This window comes from Talpa occidentalis, unplaced genomic scaffold, assembly GCF_014898055.3.
Source record: "Talpa occidentalis isolate TD23 unplaced genomic scaffold, MPIMG_talOcc4v2.1 talOcc4.7, whole genome shotgun sequence".
NCBI lineage: Eukaryota > Metazoa > Chordata > Mammalia > Eulipotyphla > Talpidae > Talpa > Talpa occidentalis.
Genome location: NW_023605083.1, coordinates 7172442 through 7199795, shown reverse-complemented (window position 1 = coordinate 7199795; position 27354 = coordinate 7172442). Strand labels below are relative to the sequence as shown.

General features: G+C 43.3%; 1 protein-coding gene across 8 annotated transcripts in view; it reads right to left on the bottom strand.

The window, feature by feature from the left end:
* Positions 1 to 27354, bottom strand: part of MAPKAP1 (MAPK associated protein 1) — a 192935-nt gene that overhangs the window by 16153 nt on the left and 149428 nt on the right. For all 8 annotated transcript variants that reach the window (XM_037491959.2, XM_037491961.1, XM_037491956.2 and 5 more), the window contains 2 exons: positions 24211 to 24351; positions 9559 to 9696 (listed from right to left, as the gene is read on the bottom strand). In XM_037491959.2, the coding sequence (XP_037347856.1) occupies positions 9559 to 9696; positions 24211 to 24351 (279 nt within the window). The remainder of the gene's footprint in view (positions 1 to 9558; positions 9697 to 24210; positions 24352 to 27354) is intronic.

The window sequence follows — 27354 nt, the reverse complement described above, 5'->3', positions numbered from 1 at the left end:
GTGCAAAAATGTTTTCCCAGTTGGTGGGGTTTCTCTTTGTTTTTGTTATTGTCTCTTTTGCTGTGCAGAAGCTCTTTAATTTGATGTAGTCCCAGCTGTTTATCTTTGCCTTCACTATCATTGCTTTGGGTGATGTGTCTGTAAAGATGTCTTTGATATGCAAATCACATAGTGTTTCGCCTATATTTCCTTCTATGTATTTTATGGTTTCTGGTCTTATGTCTAGTTCTTTAATCCATTTTGAGTTGATTTTTGTGTATGGTGTGAGGTAGTGGTCAAGCTTCATTCTTTTGCATGTAGCAACCCAGTTTTCCCAGCACCATTTATTGAACAAACTTTCTTTGCTCCATTGCATAGTCCAAGACTCCTTTTAAAGCTTTCTTAGGCAATGACTAGAGTGGTCTTTAATCTACAGAGAGTTTAGCTGGACTCCTACGATACGGCTTTTCTGGAGTCAACACTGAACACCTGTAGATACTCCCCCTTTTTGGTCTCGTTGGTTTACCCTGTTCTTTGACCAGCCTCATGAAGTCCCACTGCAGGCGTGTACAACAAAGGATTTAGTATTCAGCAAAGGATTCCAGAACCTCTGTCTGGAGCTCTTTCTTAGTTTTGTTTTCTCCTATCTATTTTGCAAATTTCAGTGGTTTCAGCCTCCCCTAGCTCTGCCATCTCCCACTTTGGTGACACTTTTGCACTCTTCTTGGGAAACCCTGGAACAAAACTGAAGGGATAGGGCCTCACTATTTATTTCCCTACTCTCAGGGCTCAGAGGCCTGAGCTGTTTTCCAATATCTGAAAACAGTTTCTTATATTTTGTGCCATTTTCTAGTCGTTTATGATAGAAGGGCTAACCAGGTAGCAGTTACTCTGTCCTGAAAGTTGCCAATAGAAGTTTAGCAAGCAATACACATTTTGATTTTAATGAAAGAATGACTTACTTTTTCCATGTTTATACGAATAACTTAAAATACAAGAATCCCATTTATTATGAAAACACAACTTGGAGCATGGCAGGAGGCAAAGAAGACAGATTCTCCCCATCATTTATCTAGCTGAGAAATCTCTCACAGAGTTTTTCAGTAGGGAATGGTCTCCTGCCCTTGTCTTCTTCTTTATTATTTATTTATTTATTTATTTTTTAAAGTGTCTTTTTTTTTTTTTTTAATGATTTATTTATTTATACAAGCACTGGGTACAGTCAGAAGTGTGGGAGGGGGAGAGAATTCACCAGAGCCAGAGCGGGGAACAGAACAGGCAGACTGACGAAGTACAATGCTGAGGGGAGCAGTGGGCGGCAGGAGAGGTCTTCGTGCCATGTGGGACCCTCGCCCAGCGGCCGGGGATCGAACTGGCACTGCAGAGGCTGCGGGCAGCTTCGCAACCCAGCGCTCAACCACTGCAACACCAGGGAGGCCCATTATTTATTTATTTTAAAAACCAGCCTTGTTTATTTTTTCGCAATGTAGGGCTTCTCCCCTTGGTTGTGGTCACCATAGTTTGCCCACCACAAAAGCATCCATCATCCTCCACCATAGTTCACTGTCTCTCCTCCTTTTCCCTCTTCTTTTTTTTTTTTTAATACTTCTTTTTACATCATTTTTCATTTTTGCACAATATATGCTTTTTCATCTTGGTTATAATCCCCATGCAATTCCCACTCCCCCCTTATTTTGACCGTAATCCCTCCTAACCTCCACTCCCCATAGTGTGTCTCTGGCTTACAGTTGCTTGTTGATTTTGATTTTTACTTTAATTAGTCTTTCTCCTTTTCCCTCTTAACTAGGATCTCTTCCAATGTCAACATCAAGAGAGAACTGGAGGAAATGGAAATAAAAATCTAGGAAAAGGCAAATGTAAGCAAAATTTCTCCTATACCTAGATAACTGTTTTCTTATTATGGGTTCATGAAGCCCAAGTCAATCACTAAGAGGTAACTTCATTGCAAGAAGATGGTTTCTCTCAGGAGGAAAAAGTCAATGCCCCTCAAATGTTTTCCACTTTAATAAATATCAATATTTCAATGAACACAAACAAATTATTGTAATAACAGTTTACAGAAAACCCACTGAGTATCTCAGTACCAACCACTTTTCTTCAGACATTTATACACGTGATGTGGTTAGTGCACCTGCTCCTGGTGGTTAATATGGGTGACTGTGGGACCTGACAATGAACATTGGAGGTGTGTTCTTATCATCTGTTGGTTCAGAGTAGAATCTCCTGACTTTTAAATTCAGAGAACTGACCCTTCCAGAGACCATTGCACCAAAGCTACAGGACAAGCACACTGGTCCCGTCTATCACAGGCTAAGGATCAACAGCAGTAGCAGTTTAAGAACAAGATGTGGGTTTGCCTTTTCATTATAACCTCGAGAAGGTCTCCCTGTGCCTCTGTTACTCTTTGTTGAAGAGCCACACTCGTTCTTGGCCAATTCAGAATTCTGGAAGCAATTTTTAAAAAATTTCCTTTTAAATGATCACTGCACCCAGGGAGAGTTGGGGAATTTTTGAGCATTCACTAGCCCCGGGACAGAAGCTACTGGATTTCTAGAGGATGTAGCTGGAAGCACAAATAGGCATGCCAAGTGCCAACGTCAGATGTCAGTTAATAATGACCAGGTCAGTGAATGGGACACAGGCTGGTCTGGCTCCCAGAGGCTCTGTTCTCAGGGGCCTGGACAATATTATCCAGTCCCAGGAAACTTTGTTGAAACACAGTGATGGCCTATTTAACAGCAGATCACAGCCTGAGGTTACTGGAAACCAAACTGGGTCAGAGCACCTAAAAATGCAGCCTAGCAATAGGTGATGCAAGCGGTCCCAGGCTTATAGTTTTTTTCCACCTTTATCCTGTGGCATGCCCCTGGTCTTTCCCTCCCACACACTTGGAAAAATTGAGGTGGTCCCCCTGGTTGCCTAAACCCATCTCCCCGACAGCTCCCTTGTTTTGGAAGGAGATGATAAATAAATCAAAATGCACTAAGCAGCACTTCCACAGGCACTCCCTCCTTCACTGAACGTGCACCTCATCAATCACACTATTGTCTGCTTGAAAGGCGAGCCTTGTAAATGTCATATCCACTCAGGCCCAAGGAGAGGCGCATCCAAATGCAGCAAGGAGTTTTAATTGGATAGTGTAATTAAACTAAAAAACCCCAGCAGACTCCCTTTGACAGGATAGATGAAGACCCCTTTTAATAGGGCTAGGAAACATATCTGTTAAAAGGATGAAGCACTGCCTGCTCCTGATTGTGCTCCAGAGTACTCTTATGAAAAGGCAATTCAATAACTGGGGCATTTAATATGTTAGAGTCCGTTGTGTTCTGTAATCGAGCCGTACTTACCGTATTTGATCTGGAACGTATGAAATACGTCTTGTCAGAGAATAAAACTACAACACAGCTTGCCCACCTAGTGTTTGGAGTGCCCGGACCTCCTGGTAATCAGAGGGCCCGAGGATGGGCTGTTGGGCCCATGTGAGCATGAACGCAGTGCTTCTGGGCCTACAGTATGCCAGCATGGCCATAGCCACCCCCACTCACTCGGGCTGTGGCGCTTTCATCCAGTGATGGCTCACCCCGCCTTGGTGCCCTTTCACATTCTCACAGCATCTAACGAACATGACAAAATTCCTGGTCACTGCCTCCTTTAGGAACTGGAATGCCCATCACACAATAGTATGTGCGAAAGGTGGTCAGAGGATTCAATGTATGGGCTGGGGAGTGCCCAAGTCAGTTTTAGTAACGAAATCTGAGTCCTCCTGCCACTTAACCCGCTCTCTTTGTCAGGAGAAAGGCTGGGGATGCACACACGGGCAGACACACATTCAAGACCTGCAGTTCCATAAGCACAAAGAGGTCTGTATCTGCACAGGGCGCTCTTGTACGCAGTCACAACAATCCTGCAAATGGAACGCTAGTGTCCCAAGGACAAGGTCAGGGAACCCAGCAACCAGGAAGACCAAGAGCCTTTGACTGGGATTCAGGTGGGGAGCAGAGGCGAGGCATCAGGCTTGCCTAGCCATAGTTTTCTACAAACAGAGGCTTTGCTTTCTTGATAAAAGCTTCAAAGTTAGTTTGCCCAAGCCTTCGGTCTGATTTTCCTTTTTTAAGGATGGTGTAGGTTTATTTGATGACTGCTTTTACTCCCCCATAAAGCCTGCTTGGAGCTAGTTTTGCAAACCTCTGAGCATTCTTAATACCAGTCTTCCACTCTGAGCTGATGAACCCATTAAGGACATATAAGTGAATGCTTATAATCTATGAAAACTGGACACTGAATTAAACCATCAAATACCTTTAGGTTTAAATGAAAACTACATAAAAGCATTTCAGCCATCAATTTGGCTATCACTTCTAGCCAGTATGAATTCTGCTGGAAAAGCTATTTTCGTGCAGATGTGGAATTCAATGGGAAAGACTGACTCGTGTACCAACATCAATCAAAATGTCGACTTCCCTGGCAGCTCTCAACAGTAAGGCAGGTTCAAAGGTCACAGGATAAAGAAAAAGCCAAGCTCTGGTTCAGCTCTAATATCTCCTCGGTAGAAGTCTTGCAAAAGTACCCCCTTCTGTATTAGCCTTGCTTTCATTAATCTTCTTGCCATCTTCTTTAACTAGTCATGCAGAACCGCTCGATAGCAAGACGTATAATGGGGAAGGCCCTGTGCCTATTACCACGTTAACATTCTCTTAAGCCCCAGTGCAACAATGGAATGGGAAGGCAGAGGAAATCTGCAACTGCAGGGTGCAGAGCAGGCAATTCAATTACAGCCGGGGCTTACCTATGTACTTCTGACCTATAAAACACAAGAGGCCTTTGTGTCTAACTGGCTCGGCCATTAAGGTTGCTAAAGATCACAACAATGCTGATCTTTTCTATTTAAGCTAAATCAATGTGGACAAATCATTATTCAGTAGCTTTAATTTAATTAGTAAATTAAATACACTACTTTACAGATTTTGTCAAGTACTTATGAAAAGAGAGATTCACTGAAACAGGAGGTCACCAAGAAGCCCAGGTAGCTTAAGTCATAACCTCCGCTGAATCTCACCCCAAATATCCAGTAGGTTCCACTCACCAGGGTTGAACAGTGAATCCTGAGGGGTTTCTACCCTAGATCCAAACTGTTTTGAACAAAAAAATAAACAATCCCCACTACATAGCCAGCATCAACAGAATCAGATTTCCTTTAGATTATAATATTGCGAGAATATAATCAGATTACCTCTGTTGTGTTGCTTCCTTAAGGTTTTATATTATCTATACTTAATTGAGATACAGAGCTCTTTTCAGCTATAAAGACGACAGCTACTTTATTAAGGTTTAAATCTGATTTCTTAATGGCAGACTGCTTCCTCTAAAGACTAAACCTGTACAACCTTTTCATGATGAAATCAGGCCTGGCCTGGCTGAGCCTGGTACTTTATTTAAATTCGGCCTGAGTCTCTGATGGGTGCTCGTTGCACAAAAAGGTCCCTCGGCTTTTGTCTCAGTGTTGGAATTCAAGGCCGGCACTTAAAAAAGAAAGTCCACTGCATTCAAAACCCATGTCTAGACCCGTCTAAGGATGGAAAATGACTTCTCTGAGACAATTTAATCATGGTAGTTTCTGATACGGAAACGTTCCCTTCCCCTATGCACTCTACACATCTTTGTTCAGTTAAAATGAAATAAAATTAATTCATCTTTTAGAGGTTTGTGACATCCTTCAAAATAACAAGAGATATCCTAAGGAGTGGAAAAACAGACCGGAAAATCACTGACTTGAATAATAATGGCAGCGTGCAGCTTTTTGTTTTGTTTTGTTTTCATCTAGAAATCTTCATTTCCCAGGGTTTTTGAAACACGGATTTCTCTCAACCACTCACTCTTGTAAGAGTCCATACTTATAGGTACACAATTTCTTTAAGGCACGTATCTATTTAGTCATTAAGTTCCAGGTCCTTAAACACTCACAGTCACACAGCAATAAATCTTCCCTCTGAGCACACAGCCTGAGAGCGAGAAGTTAGGGGAAGGACGCGGGCCATGGAACAGCTATCCGCGGAGAAGGGCTGCAGAGTCTGGTCTTCCTGACTCCACGCCTCATGTAATTATGTGTTTCACGGCAGGCGCGCGGAGGCTCGGTCCCTTTGCCAAGTCAGCTATTCACATACTTTTTGGATATGGCATCAATTAAACTTGAGTTGTGTTCCTCATGACGACCAAATTAATGGTTTGACAGCGGCTTTCTCAACAAACACGGCAAACTGGCCATATTTGAAGGTTTTAAAAACCATTTCTTTTCTGTTCAAAATTCTGACAAACATGTCTCAAGTAAGACCGAGACAACTTCATTATCCTCCCACCACTTAATGCCTTTTTGTAAAGAAGGCTGTTTAATAACATGTCTCCTCTGTTTTCACAACTAAATTATTCCAGTTGGTCACACGTTCCACTCTTCGGCAAGACACTTGTGTTATGAGAGATAAAAACATGAAAAAGGAAATATATTGCAGAAATCAAAAGCCTTATCTACTTCTAGACTCTCTCTCTTTGCCATAATTCATTCAAGAAGGCCCCAAGAATAATTTTTGATGTAAACTCAGCTACAAACATACATCACTATGCTGATAAAAATCACAGGCTAAAACTTATGAAATATAGTGACTTTCATTTCTTTAGTGCTGTTAAAATAACTTTTTTCTAAGGTTCAACAGACACAAAAGATAAAAAGGGTTACCATTAATCCTTAAAAAAATAGAAGAAGAAGACCTGTAAAATTAATTCTGTGGTCTGATGATGGTCTCGAAGATGAACTTTTTAGATTAAATCACTGAATTAATTTGATGAAGATACTGGAAATCATAAAAAAAAAAAAAACAGCATCAAACCAATTCATTTACTACATCTTTCGGCATTTTACAGCACGGATTATGTTGAATAAATTTTAGTCGCTAAATTCTGGCCTCATTAGTTTAGTCTGAAGACTACAAATATTCATTGAAGACAACTCTGCAGACACTGGGGTACGGGCTTAGACCCAGAAACCAGTCCTTGGGTCTAATTTAGTGTGGGGATGGGGTGGGAGCAAGGGGCAGACCTCAAATAGATAAATATGGCATGACATGTGAAATATGTGCAAATTCCTGGGGGCAAAGTTATGGAGAGAGCCTGCCACGAGACCGGGATCTTGAAAAATGAGAGGGCTGGGGTGGGGAAGTGTGTGTGTTCACAAGTAGAGAGGCGGTCAGGTGGAGGTGTAAGCCAGCAGTGGGAACAAGAGAAGCAGCGAGTACAAGGTATGCTTGTGTGCAGGTAGTTTACAGGGACCACAGTTCAAGTTCAGGATGGGATCTTATGGGCTATGCCTTTGGAGAGGTCAGTTGGTGGTCAATGTCTATAAAGCTGTGCTGTTATTCCATGAGTCTGCGATTGTCATACCCCCTCCTTTTTTTTAAGCAGAAAGATTCTTTTAATCAAGTTGGTTTTTTAAATGTAGAATCCCAAAACAGAAAATAAAAAAGTTAGATTTCCTCTTGGTTAGGGTTAGGGCTAGACACACAAACACAAACACAAACACAAACACACACACACAGACACACACATATCCAAGATCCCTGAGAACCCACAATTCTGAGGAACACACTTTGAAAAGCACTGTGGTAGGGGGCAGGGACTTAGGAAGTGTTTTTTTGGAGCAGTGCACCTCTTTTTTCAGGAAAGTATCACAATTTCTAGATTTCTGGAGCCAGAATGAGAGATACAACACAGAATGATACACCAGTTCTGACAATAAGAAAGGAGACTTGCTGGATTGTCAGTAGTGAAATGCTGGGGCCCATGTCTGCTCTGCACCCCAAGGTATGGGGCTTGGCCTCACTCACAGAGATGTGCAATCATTACTTCTTGACTAACCAATTCCAAGGCCACTGAGAGAGGTGCTGGCACACCCCCTCGTCACTCCCTACTAGGCTGCTGTGCGACGTCCTTCACCTTTCAGAGTGAACCACAGCAGTGAACCTGGCAGTGAACATCCAGGTGTGAGTGTCAGGAAAACCCGAATCCTGTTTTAAGTTCTTCTCTTAACCTTTCCACTCCAGTGTTCCCTCACGCGACATGTGATTGCCTTTCACTTCTTAGAGACACGGAGAATTTACAAAATGTTACTTTTCAAATCATCCTGAGTTCTTGGGAAGAAAAATGCTGGAACAATGACATTTTTATTGGGTGACAAGCTAGAGTGAGGGATTAGGAAGATGTTTATCCAAAGGTGGAGGGACTCTGGCAGCCATGGGGCAAGGGTCTCAGAACAACAGACAGTTTTCTCTCCAGCTCCGTCTGGCAGCCATCTTGCAGAGTCCTGGCCTCACTGAGGTGACAACAGTGGGAAGGGGCAGGGGGGGATGGGCCTGGCTTACCCCTTTACCTTTTGAGAACCACTCACAGCCTTCTCCAGGCAGCTAAGTTTTCCCTCCTTGTCAAGGAGTTGAAAGGAGACAATGGGTCTGATGCCTTCAGGGACTCTGTGTTCTTTAGGTCCCCATGAGTGTTATCTCAAAAATGTGAACAGTTTTATAAATACTTGCTGCCCTTTACATTTCTTATTGCTCCTTTTCAGTATGTCATTGCTCATAACACTTATTCTCAAATTTAGTGGACACTGGGATAAGAGAGTAACAAATATTAGACGCTGAGATTATACTCCAAATGACCAGATCAGAACCCACTGGTAACTGTATTTATTCTAAGTAAGCTTCACAGGCAGTGAAGACATGTGCCAGACTTTGAGAACCACTGAAGGCCTTCTCTAGGCAACTAATGAACCCTTATATAGTTTAAACTGGTTTCTTCCAGGAAGGAATTCAGTGTGATCTGTGTCCTTTTTGCCCCTTGATGAGACCGAAGTCCTAAAAATGACTACTCTAAATGCCATACTGAATGAATTAACTGCAAAAAAGCAATATGCCAGAATATACAAGCAGACCATCTCCTCTGATCATTTAGCAGAGGAGTGCCGAGCCAGCAGTGATCTCTTCTGCAGGACCAGGCAGGAGTTTAATTACGAGCTGGTGGGTCATGCAGCTGCCAATAATCTGGAGGGTGTTGACACTTCTGGCATGATGGATATCTAAATCTAGCCTTTAGCTGCCACGGGAAATTCCCCAGCTTCCCTCGATCTGGTGAGGAAGGCAGGCAGGCAGGTCCCAGTCTGACTGGCCAATTTCCCCGAAAGGGAAGAGGAAGAGAACACAAAATGAAAAGGGGCTCTGGTGAGTACAAATTCCCAGTAGGAATCTGTTCCCCAAACCCCAAGCCCCAGGGCAGGGCTGCTAAGGTCAGGAGCTGGGTACTGGGGTTCTCAGCAGCCATCAAGGCTGAAAGTGATGCGGGCCCATGTCAGGCTCTGGGCACCATATTACAATCCCTCTCGATTAAAAGAAATTTCTGGTAATGAATTAAACAGACCCAAGGAAAAAAGGACATGGTGGCAATATATTCTCCTGGCACCCAGCACACAGAAGGGAAGAGGGGGAAGAGAGAAAGGAGACATAAATAAAAGGGACTACTCACTGGGGCTTTTTTCTTCAGCAAGGTCACAGGCACAGAGCAGGTCAGAATCGATTGAGATGGGTTTCTGCTTAATCCAAAACTTAGTGCTGGCTTTCTGATTCGTTACGGGATCTATCTCTACCTTGTCTCCAGAGATACCTGAAAGGCCGAAGGGAAGAGAAAAAAGAAGTCACACGAAGTGGAAGGTGTAAGTGGTTTCAGTGTAATCATTTGACCTGTTTTGTAAATCTTAAATTGGATGAACATAAGCTCTTTTTCAGGGCTTTGGGGAATGCGAGGGGCTTCTTAAGACAGACGGAAGGAGATTCCAAATGGCACGTAGCGATTACACAGTCTGCTTTCCTGGGTGGGTGAGTTGGGGGTGGTACTTCTAAAAAAATATGTAAAAAGGTATCAAGAAACATGTTTTTTAGCTATAACAAAGATGGAATATAGAATTTAGGGACATACTGTTACCCTTATATTACCTTTATATGGTAATGAAATGATCAGATTAGGGTTCATTAAATTTTTTTTTTGATTAGAGTTCATGTTTTTTTTTTTCCTGAACAAATGTGGGTGGGATAAGCCTGTAATATCACCCATACCTAAAAGGCTAGCCATCAACAAAGAGTTTCTGATCTGGAAAAATCTTACACACAAAAAAACCCAGGAAAAAAAAAATCTATCTCTTTCCTTTTCTAAGTAATTATCCAAATAATTAATTATTTGACACTAAATAATTATCCAAGCTAGATTTAAAGAAAGTCACAGGAGGATCAAAGGGTCTTTTACATAAAACCTTCCAAGTTCAAGGCTGTGGAGGTCACTGCTGCTCCACTGAGGGGGAACAGCACTGGGTGTGTGCTTTATGCAACAAAGACTTTTTAACAGAAACCTGGAGTGCTAAATGCTGGCCCATCAGGGTGCTCCTTCAGAACTGTGAAAACATAACACACTGTGCAGTGCCTGGGAGCAAAGGTGTCAGGAGAACAAAGGTGCCATGGGGTGGCTGGGGTGCTGGAATAACTGGCCAATCTCTGCATTGTCTCCCAGTTACTGGGAAGCGCACGCTCAGCCTGACACACACCAGGTAGGCTAAGTGCTCGCTTTCTCCTCGTCTGAAAATTGAGGAATCTGTTCATGAAGCAAGAAAACACTTTCAACATGCCTTCCAGAGTGGGCCCCAGATGGAATCTTAAAAGTAATTAATTTTTAGGCCATAGTTTGAAAGGTCAGGGTCAAAATGGAAAGGGGAAAAGAAGGGCAAAATGAAGCAGAGATATAAGAAAAAATGAAAACAATCAAAGGTACATCCTGCAAGAGGGAAGATAATCCAAATTACTAATGTAGTTCATTCTATGGATCACTCTCAGAAAATTTTCAATATAACGTACGAGAAAACTTAGTAGACAGAAGAAAATGCAGATAAAAGAAATGTTCAGTTAAAAACCCAAACCAAAAAAAAAAAAAAAAAAAAAAAACCCAAAAACATACAACCAGTTTGAGAGCAAATTTAAAATTACTGTACAAACACAAACAAAATTCCAGGGATCTGGTCTGCCACATATGCTATCCATTTCTACTTTATTTCTGAAAAGGGAATCCCAACAGCAGTTGGGCAAAGAGGGTGGCTGCACCCAGACCACGGTGGAGGCTGGTCTGCGCCTTCAGAGGGGACTACGCGGTGGCTTAGCCTGGGTCAGCACTGTGTGGTCTTTGGAAAAGACGAACAATTGGTATTTTTTTATTAATCGACTGTGAGAATTTGTCATTAGACATATTTCTGGGACACCGTATTTCAATTAGGCATAATGTCATCAGTGCAATTGACTTTGGACGCTCAGGTCTGGATGATTTCAGGAGGGCGAGGATGTATCAGGAGACCAATTTTATTACATTTCACTTCAAATAGATTACGACTACCCAGTTATACTCTTCCCTCCAATCTGGTCATTAATTGTTGAAGACCTGGACGTTGCTATAGTGCCCCGAAAGCGGGAAGGGACGGAAACCATGGTCATTGGTAGCAAGTGGCTTCCCACCCACCCCCTTCCTTGTGCTTCTTATTTTGACATTTATACAAGTCAAAACAAGCAGAGCCAAAAAAAATGTGCATATCTTCTGTGGAATAAACCCTGCCCCATATTTCTTTCTCAGAAAGAGAGGGGGAAAAATCATCACTGGAAAGACACAGTTTTAATGTTTTGTTCTACGGCCCTGCAACTCCTGAAGCTGTAGTCAGTCAATACTGTTAATGTACCTTGTTAATTTGATAGGATTTGTCAGGTAACTCCACTGGAAAATTATATAAAACTGTTCCAGATGAAAAGATGATAGTGACATGAATTAAAGTGATAGAACAATAGTGGAATATAAACCAGAAATGACACCCAAAGTGGCTGTTGATTTATTGCCGTACTGAGTTTGGTTCTGGGCTCCCATGTATATTAGTGCTACAAATCTGGGTCCATTTAGCAGAGGGACGCTCATACATACATCACCAGCTCCTGCTCCAAGCCAAGGTCACTCCCCATTGCATCAATCTTTTCAACAGAGCCTACTTCACAAAGCAGGACTTTTGTAACCATCTCAGATGTAACAGACTCTCGTCCTCTTTCATCTTTCTTTTATCATGTAAAGTACACTTTAACTTCTATTATTTTTATCTGCAAATTGTTACTGTATAGTTCATCCATTATGGGCCATATCTCAGCATCGATTGCCTAAGCTCTGCTCGGCCACAAGAACACTTTCCCAATGACGCCCTTTCCTGGGTCACCGTGCAGTCAGTGTTCACGGAGGGAACCCCGAGTCTGGGCTCTGGGGATAAAGATGTGGGGGATGAAAGCATTAGGTTCAAGACGGATGGGCAGGTGGAATACCACCTAAACAACTGGCGAGTTCCAAAAAAGTTGTGTGTAAATCAGATTTTTCCCCCCTGAATCAAATCACATTTTCCCAGTGACTTCTAGTTCCAGAGACACTTTATCTTCATTTTGAATTGATCTGTAATTGGCAGGGGCTCCGAACACTTTAGTTTTAAGTTTCTCTGCCCTGCAGGCTTTCAGTCAGGTAGTTAATGATCTGTAAAACACACGCCTGCCTAGAGGAGTCACTATTTAAAGGAACCTGTAGGGGAATCTTTCCTAATGGGGAAAATTCTTTTGTACATTAAATAATCTCGCCCTGCTTGAGAGGTGTGTGTGTGTCTCAAGCTTCTTAACGCAGGGCACAGGGTCACACAGGACACTACTGCTCTTGCAGGCCAAGCGACAGCCCAGGGAGTCCTGACGCCACCCAGGGTCAGAGCGCATTTTCCCCAGCATACCCAGACCCACTGCTGGAGACAGTTTGTAGAATCCAGACTAGAAGCAAGCAGAGACCTCTTCTGTGCCTGGCCTGGGAGTCCAAAGTCTCCTTCCTGATTGGAAGGAGGTAGCAGCACCGGAGGGGAGGAAAGCAGTGAAGAAGCTGTGCCACAGTCCAGCCCAGGGGCAAAGAAGGGCCCTGGTCACAGAGAAGGGTGTGAAAGGGGCAAAGCAGGTTAAAAGCAAAATACCAGGACTAGCAAATGACGGTGTGGGCCACATGGGAGAAGGGAAGAGACCAGGAGCTTGTGGAGGTCAGGTGGGGGTTGGGGAGGACTCAGCATGAGAGGCCAGCAGTGCACAGCTGCAAGCCACTTGCACAGCCACTTCTCCAGTGTAAGGCGAGTAGACAGGTCAGGGGGCCAGGGGCAGCACCATCTCCCAGGGATGGTAGAGTGCACAGAAGAGGTCTCCGTGCTCCCTGTGAATCATATTCCTCAATGCCAAAGGCCCAGAAAAAGAGGGAAGGAGAAACCCTAGGAGGCTCTCTGCAGTTCTTGCAGTAGCAGGCTCAGCACCAAGAATCATTTATTACTTTAAGTCTTACATGTATAATGCTAATTATAGATACCAAATAGATACTACCTATAGTAGTAACAACAACTGCTAACAATAACTGGCACCAGCTGTGTGCTAGCATAGCTAGAAATTCTGTGTATTGATTCACATCCTACAGCAACCGGATGATACTAGGTATATCCCCATTGCAGACAGGAGGAAACTGACACACAGGTTAGGTAACTTGCCTAAGATCACACAGTTAAAAAATGGCAACACTGTAATTTGAAGAAAATCAGGAAGTTAGGTTCTAGAATCTGTTCTCAGGGACTACCAATCTGCAAGAAGGGTGCTGGCTGTTTCACCCAACAGGCCTCAGGAGAGGGGCGTGTCTGAGGTTGGAGAGCTCTTAGGTGGAAAAGCCATTTTCACACCTGAGCTCTCTGGTTCCAGGTGCGGTCCTGTGTTCTGCTCTGCAGCGTCTCATTCAATTGTGTCAAGAAAACACCATGACGAACAAACTCCACCCAACCAGTTTTTAGTCTCCTCTCCCAACTTTCACCAAGGAACAAATAAGTGTTCAGATGTGCCAATAAATGCACATCTATTTTTGTCCACCCACAGCAAACTAGAGCATGAAATTCAATCAATATTCTTCATGGTTTTTTATTTCCTTTGCTCAAATGTTTGTGTAAGACCACTGAAGGAAAAGACACAGACACTCAGTGTCACCTATGCACTATTTTTAAATAATTCAAATTATAAACATAAGTCCAAGAAGACAAAGGAAGCTGACTTTTGTTAAGTTTACATTTCTTCAACTTAACTGGCCAACAACAGAGAAGCAGTTAATCCAACCATGATGGAATACAACACAGCCATGAACAATTATACATAAGAAAAGGTCTGACTTGGAAAAAGTCTCAGGATATGAAAAATATTTACAGAAAAGAGACTAAATGGGTAACATTCTGTGGTCAATTCTGATTTAGTGGAATTACATCTTTTCCTTTTCTATATTTTTTTCAATATAAAAATTTCACCAAAATTAAAAACAAACTTTTAAAAGCTGTCATTTTTTTTTTGACATCAGGATTCAGTTCGCTTTCCAAATTTTAAAATGAAGGGTAATGTCAAATTCTGTAATTGATAATAATGAAAGTGACCCCACACCAAAGACCACATCTCCTACCTAGCATTTCTCAAGGACCCAAGGGGCTGAGCTGCATCCCACCCATGCTGGTGTCACCCTGTCAGGGTGCTGGGCAGACTCCACCCTAGCAGCTATGGCAGCTGTCGAAGAAGAGAGCATGGGGGCTGGCCCGTAGTGGCCAGGGTCAGCCCCATCCCCCAGAAACAAGGGAGGCCATTTGTCTCCTTTACCAGCTCCCCTCCCCTGCCCACTTATCCACAGCCATCCGTCATGACCTTTTCATGCTCCCACTTCTGACAGCTTCCAGATACAGTGAGTCAAACTTCACTGGAAGCAAACTATCACACCAACTGTCAAAGGCAGAAAACACTGCCTGATTGCTGTCCTACATCAACACCAGCATATAAATCCTTCCTTAACAAGACAGCTCAAAATAAACAAAAACGCAACTCTAATGTATATACCACTCTCCAGGGAAGCTATTTGTCCAAGGCTCTGGAGTCATCACAAAGAGACCCTTGTCTGTTTTAAGTAAACCAGGAGACTTCCATAAAAGGAAATTAACTCTGTATATCATCTTCTGTTAACACAGGCTGAGTAGCTACTTGGAGCAGCCCTGTGCTGGCTTATTGAATACTGATCACACCTCTACCAGGGGGGCATCCGTAACCCATTTTATATTTATATTTTAAGGCAGCAGAGCAGAGAGGTTAGGGGTAGAGACTTGGAGTCGGAGAGTTTTGAGGTCAAATCTCAGCTTTTCTACTTTCTAACTGTGTGACTTTGGGCAAGTTGCTCTAAAATGGTGATGACGGTAGTGTCTACCTCATGGACTTGTAAGGATTAAGCAAGACTGGCAAAGTGCCTGGAAGAGTGCTTATTACAGAGCTAGTGGCCCATATTATTACGTCTCACGAGTATAACTAATAGCTGGAGTTGGCACTGGGTGAGGGATATGACACAGACCCAGTGAGGAGGGCAAGGACTGGGGAACTGTGGGAGCCAGGGGAGGACTGTCAATGAGGAACCCACGTGGCCCTAGTCTCAGGGTGAGGGGAATTCTCTATACCAAGCCTTGGAAGCACCGGAATCCAGAATGACCATTTAGCTGGGGAGACCAAGGTCCTCATCCCATGAATCCTAACACTCACCTCCCATCATCAAGTGCCACCAGGGGTACCTCTTCCCTGCAACTTTCCTGCAACCCCAGAAGCTCAACTTAGCATCAGGAAGAAGGCTGGACTTGTGGGATGTCTGTGCTAGGGAACCCCCTACCACCAAGTCACTGGGTCATAATTTGGAAATGCCAGTTTGTGGCATGTTCCCCTAAGTGTTATCTTGGGCAAAATTACTTCTCCCTCAGAGATCCCAGACTCCATGTCCTCCATTGTGAAACATGGCAACAGTGGTACCAGCTCCTGGGAAGTCATAAAGGTGGCATGGCATAGCAGGTGGAAAACTTAGAAGAGTGCCTGGCACATCATGAGGGCTGTTTGCACTTATTAACGGTGAAACTCAGAAGGGTGAAAGGATGCACTTGTGTGGGGCCAGCATGTCAGAGACAGCAGTGCTGGCTGTGGTCTGTTCAATTCGACCATATTGAGTGGGCATTCAAGCCAACAGCTGTTTCCTGCTCTCCCAGGGGGCATGCTGGACTCTCAGGAGCCACAACCTCTTCTAAGGTGCTCCCTGCAGGTGCCATTCTAGGAAGCTAGAACGTGACTCTGGCAAAAATTAGGGTATTTGACATCTCTTGCTATGTGTATCTCCTGAGTTATTGTTTATTTGTTCAGACATCATGAGCTGTGGTTCATTCATCAATTTCCTACAACTTGGAATTGAAGACTGCCAAAGCCTCACTGTTGTTAAATCCGGGAGTAGCTTTTTATATGACTCTACAATCCTCTTGTCTTCAGGTTACCTAGAGACTCCGAAGCCTGCAGAAGCCCCCTGGGAGTGCCACTGAACAACTCTTCGCCAGAGTGGATTTTGCTGAATCTACACAGCCAATCGATAGCAGCCACAGAGCAGTCAGGGAAGTCTTTGAAACTTGTCTGAATTTACACACAGGATCAGACACATGGGCAGTTTGGGCTTAATGAGACCTCAGAGATCACCTAGTCTGGGGCTTCATTCTCCATATGAAGAAATTGAGGCTCAGGGCAGGGATATGACTTGTCTTAATGACAGGGCTGTGACCATAATTCACATCCCCACACACCCAGGCCAGCAGCAGACCAGTTCTCTTGTCTCACTATGCATTATGCTTATATAGGGGCAAAAATCATGCTCCCAACAACATGTTAGGGTCTCCAAAGCGATGACAAAATCGTACTTTGGGTCACAACTAAAATTAGACTTGCCAGAGTCTTACTTTAGTGGGGCCACATGGGGTACTGGAGTGCAGAATCAATGGCTCCATTCAAGGGGCTAACACCTGAACCATCTGGGCACCTCAGCTGCCAGTTCCAATGTGTGGTTTGTTAGGGCCTCAGTGGCAAATATGGGTGTACTTGACTAGACCACTGTCCTTGAGGTACAAACTAAGGGGTGGCCTGCACATGGATGAGGCCACACGAGTGATATTCAGCTCAGTCCTCGGCACAAGGGTGCAGCTGAATGAATGAGACGTGGCCCACCCCCGTCATACCCATCCTTGATGCTGGCGAAGTGTTCTCACAGAGAGAACAGTTACAAAGATCCTGTACTGGGGCTGTGAGATCCCCAAACTAAATATTCTCCTGGTAAAGAGGCACCTCAGATGAGCTCACTAAGTCAGTTAGGAAGCAGGAATGCCATTTCCTAAAAGAATTTATAGTATCACTTGCAGAGTAGGGGGAGAGTCAGAGCTCCCCTGTGTTCAGACCCTGCATGCTGCCGGAGCACCAGTGCAAAGGATGAGTATGTGATATAAAGAATGCAGAATCCTGATGAACACACACATCATGTTCCAATTCCATTATGTTGGTGGTTCTCAACTTTTTCCAATTCTCAACTCTTCCTGAGGAACAAATTATCATTGGCAACGCTGGATTACGCAACAGGAATTTTCAAAAGGGTAGGTTCAGGAGCAGAAAATCATAGTTAAAAAAAAATCCCCAAGACCTTTGATATTCCCTGCCAGGGGATTTTCCCTCAACTCCATCACTGCATTAAGCACTACGGCAGTAAAGGAATCTTCTGGAGGAAGTTCTGATAATATTTGTCCTGCCATATCACAAGCTTGTTAGTATTCATTAAACTTAACTGCATATTTTGGTCCAGAAATGTTGTTATAATCGGGACAGAACAATCATTTAATACTAGAATTGCCTTCTTCAAATTACCCAAGGACTTTAGTGTTTCCTCATAATCACCTTAGTCTCTTTCAATACTTTTCTTAACACTCAGTAAGAAAATGGAACAGAAATCTGGAAGAAAGACACATCTACTTCCTAAGAACATGCATGTCCAGACTATGCACTTACTGGAACTATATTCTGTAAGTGCCCTTCAGAAAATAAAAGGGGCGAATACTTCAGTCACACAGCCACAGAGAACTACTTTTAGCGTGAGTGAGCCTGAGGAGTAAGCAAGTCCAGGCTATAGCTGTTTGCTGTCACTCAGTCTTGTTTTGTTACTGTGCTTCTTAAATATGCACATTGCATATTAAGAAATAACGCAGTAATAAAGTCTTCCTTGAGTGCTGGCTTGTAGGTATCGACTAGGAGGTTAAAGAATAACCACACTAGGACAGGTAAACCAGGAAAGACAATGGATGGCAAATATGCTGCCTCTCATCATACTCAGGCTCAGGACAGACATTTTTAATCAATCACAGAGTTTCTTTATGTTGCCCTCGGATGCAGCTCGACATGCCGCCTCAGCATAAAGCTATGGGCAGCCATTACAAACTTGATTGGAGTCGTTTGATGAGATGAAACCTCTTTGCCTTCTCTAACATATGTGGTATTCTACTTGATCGTTTTGATAAATGACTATTATGATCACAAGTGTTATGATTATACATATGGATTGTTTTATGAAGAGATAATGGAAGCAACTATGAAACCTTTCAGTAGAGGTTATTTTATAATATAGTCTTTATCTGTAAATCCTATACAGAATCTGCATTTCTTATACAGAATTATGTTAGATTATATTTGCAATTATGACACAGATGGAATTCATGCATGTTATGTATGTAGTAACTTACTTCTTCAGTGACAGGGGGATAGTCTATATTGACAATTACAAGGTGAAGGAATCAAGTTAGCACAAGTGGCACAGTTGAGACCCTATGTCAGATGAGGGCCAAGAAAGTCCTTTGAATACAGTGGGGTGGCGGGGGGGGGAAGGGGGCGTTCCCTAAACCCTGAAATTAAGGGGAGATTCTGAGCCAGCAGGTCTGGACAGCAATTCTGATACATGGTCAGGGTCAGAACCAGTGCTTTAAGGTACTTTAATAAGGGGCACACAGTGCAATGTCTTGGCCCTCTCTGCCTTGCTTTTTACATGGGCTCTGGGGTAGCCACTTGGCTGGTGCATCATAATTCAGCTTTTGCCAGTCAGTCAATAAAGACTTATTGATAGTAAACCATGGGATTCCTAGATCAGGGCTGGCATCCACTATCTCACTGACCTTTTTAGTTTTGATATATCTCAAACCCAACACACCCTGCCAGCTTTGGCATATTTGATAGTAGCCCTGGGTCTGAGTACCTGATCTATGGTCACATACACAGGGTCAGGCATCGGGAGATCAGGTGACTGGAAATAAGCTCAGTTTGGATGACATAAGCTTAAGCAAAAAGGTCTGTACGTACCAGCAGCTACAGAGAGGTGAAACAGACAAGAGGGGGATAGTCCAAACATGTCTGCGAGAAGCACAAGGATGGCGAGGCATCACCGCTTTGTCTGGTAGAGCAGGGATGGCAAATAGATTTCAACTTAAGATTCAACTTCACTTCTAGGGTTACTTATAGGGCTGCGCTGGAAAGGATTGTGAAGTCAATCTGGGCCCAGAGGCCAGGTGTGCAGGCTGTAACCTCATGAACAGAGGATGGAACAGCAGCGCACATGCTACAGACACTGGTCTCCACATTTTGGGATAGGGAGGAAAGTGAAGAAGTGTGGAATTTTTGGAGCTGGCCAACCAGAAATAATCAGTTCCTTTGTGAAGGCAAATTATTAATGACTGGGGCATCTGTGGCATGATGGATTGGGTTTGGCATATGAGATCAGGTTTCAGTCCAGTTCTGCTACAGGGACTGGATATCCCACTGTATATCCTGATGGCTGAGGGGGAGGGAAAGTGTTTTCTCTTATTAAATAATAGCTCTGTGCCAGTAAACACTAAGTGCTTTGCATATATCTTATGACTTCATGAACTCCTCCAAGCCTCAGTTTTCTCAGTCATGAAATGGGAGTAACAACATCAATGTAGTGTGTGGATTAAAAAAGTTTTTAATAGGGGTGAAAGTTCATTGTCTGCTTTAAATTATTACAGAGTGAGAGAGTACGGTGCAATGATGATTGGCACGCAAGGTACGCTATAGTGATGTGTCACAGAACTCAACCTCAGACAGTGTTAGATTCTGATCCCGGCTTCATCACACACTAGATTTTCCTCTCTACCCCAGGTTCTTCACACAAAAAATGGAGATAATATCAGTATTAGCTAATAATAGTGCTGTGATTACAGGAGCCAATGCATGTAAAAGCATAATCAGCAAAGTGTTGGTACATAGCAAGAGCCTGAAGAAATAAAACTGCTTCTAAAACGTAAACTCATCTTGTTAGTATTACTTCAAAAGAAGAGGTCTTGGCCATCAGTTTCCTCAATGGAGTCTATAAAAGTGTTTTGATCACAGAAAAGTCTGGTGGAAAAGAGGTTTAAGTTTGGGTTGCACATCAAAGTTCGAGTCTCTATTCCCTGACTGTCTCAGAAACAAATAGCAGATGGTAAAACTGGAGCACTGGCCACGGTGACTCCATCCGCAGACAAGCAGCTGTGAGCTTGGGTAGGCGGCGCCTCCTCGGCCTGCTCTGACGTGCCACTGTCTCAGAGTGGATGGGCGGTTTTGTGGAATCAGCAGGGCTCTGGGTAAATGCCACCCACAGACACTTCCCACTTAGAAGAACTTGCCACAGGGGGCAAGTGAAATCTCTGCCCTGACTGACACAGGACGGACGAGTAGAGGAGATCATCCATCAGTGTCAGAAAAGATCTCAAGCACCTGGCTAGTCAGCTGAAATAAAATAAATTATTTACTGATCTCAGAATCCAGCTGCTCAGCTGAATGCTCATAAAGCCGAATGCTCGCTGCCCTACCCTTTGTGGGAGATTGTTTCAGAAAGAATTTCTGGATGGCTCTGTGCAGATTTTTGTTACTGCTTTGTAAAAGGGTGTTACCTGCTTTGCAAGGATGGGTAGAGGGTCTTAAGTTACAAATGGGAACTCGTCTACATGTACTAGGGAATGAGCTACTTACTCACTGCTTGACATGGCACTCCTGGGTGCAGGTTTTTGACTGTCACACAATTCACACATGACTAATTAATAAGGTTTCTGCTTAAAACGCTAAAGACTGATTTAGATTCTTAATAGGAATAAATGTTCTGACAATATCCAACTGTTTGAGAAGCGCCTCAGAGCTGGGACTCTCCACCAGAGGGCACCATGTGTGTCACTGGCAGCATCCAGAGGTAACTGGGACCCTCCAGACACCTCCCTTCTGAGGAACACTGCTCTGGGGAGAGATACCTTCATCACTGTCACCATCCATTTCTACCTGACAAATCTCCACTGTGGCTACAAGTGAAACTTTGTCAATAGAGCCAGTATCTCATCTGAGTGATCTGGTTACTTTCAAGATGGGAGACTAGAGGGAAAACAAGAGGCAAAATAAATAATAATGACAAAGATAACATAAGTTACCATTCAAAATACAGCTTCTATGAGCCAGACACTATGATACAATTGTGAAAGGTAAACATAATTCCCATTTATACATGAAAAAAAACAAGTGAAAGAAAGGGAAGGGACTTGTCTAAGGTGACACTACAGGCAAGTGCCAAAGCTGGGACTTGAACCCAGTCCTGCCTATAGCGCATCTTTCCACAGATTCCTCTGTGAGCTTTTTCTTTTGAATGAACATGCAGGTCAGAGTCCGATGACCCTTCGTGGTTCTCTTACTGACGTGCTGCTTTTCATCTAGGGGAACAAGCAGGATGGATTTTCTGATGCTCACCTGGGAAAATCCCCACCTTCTACCTGGGGGTCCTCTGGTTTAGCCACATCGGGTTACTGAATTGGGCTTCTTAAAACTAGACTCTTAAAAAGCAGACCCTCTGTTACAGAAAGTACTGCAGCAGACAAACTGGACATCTGAGCAACATTCTTATTTTAGCAACTGTTCACTGAAAATACACAGAGTGCACAAGTGTAAGAGGATATGTTACTTGACTTTTCAACAAAGTATGTACATATTCAATGTAATCAGCACCCAGGTCAAGGAACAGAATCAGACCAGAATCCCAGACCACACTCTGGTCAGTACGGCCTCACCCCCAAGATCACCACAATCATTGCTTCTTCCATGGTAAATATTTTCCTGTATTTTTGAACATTTTATAAGTTAGTCATGCTGTAATGATTGGGTAAATATAACCCTATTCTTTTTGTGACTGACTTCTTTTTGAGCAGCCGACTACTTTTATTTCTTTTGAGAGATACCATGGAAAGCATCCCCAGGAAGAACATTACTGAATAACTTTGTTTTAAGAATCAACACTGATTCAAGTCACCTACTTAGTTTGTGAAGAGTCACCAGCATGTTAGCAGCTGGTGCTCAGTGATCCCTTGCTATGTGCCAGGTGCCTTTCTAAGTATTCTGCGTATGCTGTGATGCTTCACCTGTGTAACAGGAATTATTATCTCACTTTACAATAAAAAAACAGGGGCTCTGGGCCTCCCTGGTGGTGCAAGGGGTTGAACACAGCACTGTGAAGCTGTCCACAGCTTCTGCAGCACGAGTTTGATCTCTGGCCGGCCAGGAAGCTACCCACATGGCACAGCAGACCTCTCCTGTCTTGCCCACTGCTCCCCTCAGCAGTGTATTTCATTAGATCCACCTGTTCTGTTCCCACTCTGTCTCTGGTGAATCCTCTCACCCCTTGCACCTCTGGCCTGTACCACAGGTCTTGTATGCATAAAAAAAAAAATCTAAAAAAAAAAAAAAAAACCACACACACACACACAAAAAAATGGAGGCTCTGTCTCTGGTGCTGCAGCTGATTAACGAATGAGTGGGGTTTGAGTCCAGGCCACTCAGTCCTAAGCCTGCATTTCAGGCTCTCCTGGGCAGCTCCAATAGCAGCTTCCGCTTACACAGCATCCCAGCCACCAGGCCCTGAGCTATGTGCTTTATGTGGCATGCCTGACTTGCTCCCCACAAGTCAGGAGGCTATTCCCATCAAACCAGAACAGAACTGAGGCTCAGAGCTGAGAGGAAGTCACTGGTCTCATGTGGCTGGCTATGGATAGAGTCATGATTTAAACCCCCGGTGATTGCCACACTCGTCTCTTAATCTCTGCAGTGTCAGCATATTTCAAGCGCCATTGATCAACTTGGGAAGGAATATTTGAGATTTTTGAGACTTATTACAAATTAGTCATACTAATGCTAACTTTAGAAAAATGAGACAAATAAAAAACATCTGTGGGGCTTAGAGTTAGAATTCAAATATTCTTTTCACTCACATGAAATAAATGAGGCCAGGGAAGGGGCAGTGTAGCAGAGGCAAAAACAGGGCATCGTCCACTGCCTTGACTGAGTAAGCCTGGTTCCGAACTACTCCTCCTTCGCCCCACACACCCACTCTTTCTGAGGGAGCAGGTGCACTTGAGTTGCCCAGACCATGGTTCTGCTCCTGAAACCATCACCTGCCTGCTATGTGAGCTTGGACATGAGACTTCACCTCTCTGCACCTCATTTACCTCTCTGTAAGATGGGGACAGTAAAATTAGCTGCCTCTATAATTACGCTGTGCATGTAAACTCTTAGCTCAGTGCCTAATACACAGCAGATACCAATACATGACAGCCATGATGATGATGAGGAGGAGGAAATATTGCTATTACGTTGGCCACTGCAACACTTTTTCTACTCCTGTTGGGATTAAGTCAAAACAGATAGTGAGCACTTAATTGAAACGAATTAACCCCAACCATTAGTTGAAAGTTCCAGATTATCTGAGGATCCAAATATAACTTATGAGATCATTAAAAAGCTTCCTGAAGAAAGGCATGAGTGAATAAGCAATGAATTCACTGAGTAGGAAAAAGCAAGTGGCAATGTTACAAAGCAATTCTAAGGGGGGCATGAAAGAGAATTACAGAATGAAAAGAATTATGGAACTTCACAGAAGTCAATCAGTTTGAAAAGAGTCTCAAGTTCTATTTCTAATCTTCTGCTTCATAAAAAAGACAAGACAGCACTCAGGTGGGAAAAAGGAGGTACTTAAAATTTCATCGTTTAAACATTTTCTCTGAAAACAAATTACCGTTAGTCATTCAGATCACACAGAAGTCGTGTGTTGTTTCCTCCCCTAATTCTACGCTGACCATTGCCACGAAGGGTTTGGGTCATCACCCACTCAAGCACTTACCTAACTGCACGTCGGTTGTGAATCGGAGTCTGTGGATCATGCTGACTTTGAATGACTTGTAATGGTGGCTGCTCAGCATATCTTGTACTGTAGCTATGTCGATTTGTGAGTCCTCCTCAAAAACCCCGTCTGCCCTTGAACCTGTGGAGGAAAAAGCAACTTAACACATAAAGATACATGAGGCTTGGCAAATGGTGTCTGCTTAAAATGCTTTGGGATAAATTAAAATAATATGGGCTATTTAATTTGGAGAAGAAAAGACTGAGCGATGACTTAATAATGCCATTCCAGTAAACAGAGTGGTAACATATTAATCATTCAACAATTAATTCCACAAACACTGCCGATCTTATGGCAGGCCTTTGGCTGGACAGTGCAATACAGAAGGACAGAAAAACTCCTGCTTGCCAGCAGCTCAGGCTCCATAACAGCAAGCCAAAATCACAAAAGTGTGGGTGGTCACACATCTTGTTTCTTTTTCTAGTAATGATTTTCCTGATTGTAAAATTAATCCATGATCCTTGAAGAATCCTTGTCTTTTTCAAGATGCCACTGGTTCACGCTGGTGCCCACCAGGCTTCCTCTGCAATCCAGGCATCAATCCAGTCAATCAGGACTTTGATTCATCCTTTGAAAGCTTTGAATATTCACCCACCAAGTATTTAGTGAGAGTTTTGTGCAAGCCGAGTACTCTAAAATGTGAGACTAGGAACAAATAAGACTAGTTCTCAAAACTTCCCTGGCTTTGCTGGAACTCCTGAATGAGGCACACTTTTTTTTTTTATTCTCTCTATAATCTGGCTGAAGTAGAATTTTTCTATTTTACTTGTCACTTCTCACACATACCTTCTTCTCAGCTCCTCCCCAAGTCCTCGAATTGCACACAGGTTGGGGATTTTCTACTTCGGGGCCTTTGCTCATGTGGTATCCTTACTCAGAGTAAGGCTGGAAGAGAACCCCTTCTTCCCTTTGCTGACCTGTCAAAACCCCACCCAGGCTAGCTGAGACGCCATATCCTCCTAAATGCCACAGCAGACTCTGCAGCCAGCTGCCCTGGTCTCTGCCTGAAGCTTGCTGTGTGATCTTGGGCAAGTGAGTTTCTCTCTGAACCCTAGTTTTTGTCATCTACAGAATGTTAAAGGGTATTTAAAGACTCTAACACATAACACGCTTAGCGATGAGCATCATGACTACTCTCATCCTCTGTTATAGCAGTCCTGTGCTAGAATTGCTGAGAGCTTGCTTCATCCCACTCTGTAAGCTTTGGGAGGCTCAGAAAAGTTTCTTTCTTATCTCTCTATCTTCTTCTGCAAGCAGTGCAGGACACTGGCGTGCTCTAGGTTTTGCTAAGTATATAATAGCAGCTACCCTACATGAGTGCTGCCACACATCAGGCCGGATGCCAAGTCCTTTATACACGCATTTAAGTCTATGACAACCCAGCAGGCCCTATAATTTTCCATTACACACCTGAGGACTCCGAGGCTTTAGAAGACCAAGCCACACACCTAAGGTCACACTAAGGAAACTAAATTATCCTCGCCAATCTTCCCAGGGTTTGAAATGTGGTCTTCTGAAAGTGGAGCTGCTGGAGGCATTCATCCGCAGGGAGTACTGAACTAGCAGAGGCCAACCAGGCAGGGGACCAAAGGCCCGTGTGGAACCCCTGGAAATAAACACAGGAAAGCCCAGGGAGAACCCCTCAGAAGAAGGTATGTGTGAGACGTGACAAGTAAAATAGAGCTAGAGGAGTGGAAAACCTCAGATTTATGTACCAAAGTGGAAAATTCTGTTATAGAACGGGTAGCCTGACAGTTACACCCTTTTCCTATCCAGAGTTCCTGCTTTACACAGCAAGCTTTTAAGTCAAAGTTGGTTTCTGAACTTACTTATTAGGAATTGTGCATTTAACTTCCAAACACTATGGCTGTAGTACCTACAATCTTGCCTCCCCCCTAACAGGGATGTAGCCTCACCCTTAGTGGGCCCTTCACTGAACACCTGTGATCTCAGTCCCACCTGAGCTCATCTGCACTTAACTTTCTCAGCCCAGGTCACCCTGGTCCTCATTTCACTTCATCCCTATTCCTCCCATCAAGCGACACTCCAAGAAAATGACCCTGATCCTAGGCCCCCAAGTGCAATTCATCTCCTCCATCACCGCACCCTGCACTTTCCTTCAGAATGATTATCACAGATGGCGTTGACCTGTTTCTGCTATTAGGCTGTAAACAGCAAGAGGACAGGCAGAGTGACTTACCACTGTAGCCCAGGCTCTGCTAATGCTACCACAGGATAAAGCTAGAGCTCAATAAGCATCTGCTGGATGAACAGCAGGTGCTACGTTCACAGGGAAGCGAGGCTCAGAGAGGTTGACTGACTTAACCAACATCTGTCTGCTCACTAGGACAGAGCGGACCTGCACTTAAGGCCTGCGAGGGCCAGTGGGTGACCCTGCTTCTTATGCCTCTGGACAGAGATGCCACCATCATGGTCACCAATGTCTCCTGGACCATGTCCACAAATTGAGCAGCTAGCTAGAATTTAGAGTTTCCAGTAATCTCTTTCATCTATCTATCTATCTGTTTACACCTTACTGAAACAGAACTGGCAAAACGTATGTATTTCTATTTTAGAAGTATTTGTATATATATGAGAATTGTGGAGAACTCTGGTGAAATATTAAAATCCTTTCAAGTTTTAAATATCATTTCAAGTCATTTTTTTTTTCTGAGAAAATGTTACTGTAAGGTACCACTGAGGTCAAAACTTCTGTTTTCTTTACTAATTAGTATTTTCTAAATATTCAGGTATTTGATCTAGAGAGAGATAACACCTCATTATACTAAAATGCCAATTATTAGAAAAAAAGGAAAAACCTCACACTTAAGAGTTCTACATTTTATGATGTTGGATTAAAACCAATTTAAAAATTACTATAACGTGACATATAATTTTTACTGGGCAATTTCAATGCCAGCTGCTAATAAAGCATCTTAGCTGTAAATGATAATTCAGATGCTTTTAGATAAAGTGGTGCATAAATATGGCTGGAAATTGATTTAGCTTCTTACAGAAGCTACTGAAGAATGACATATTTTGTTTAATACACCAGCTAATGTAGTCCTAAAAGCTCAAACAAGT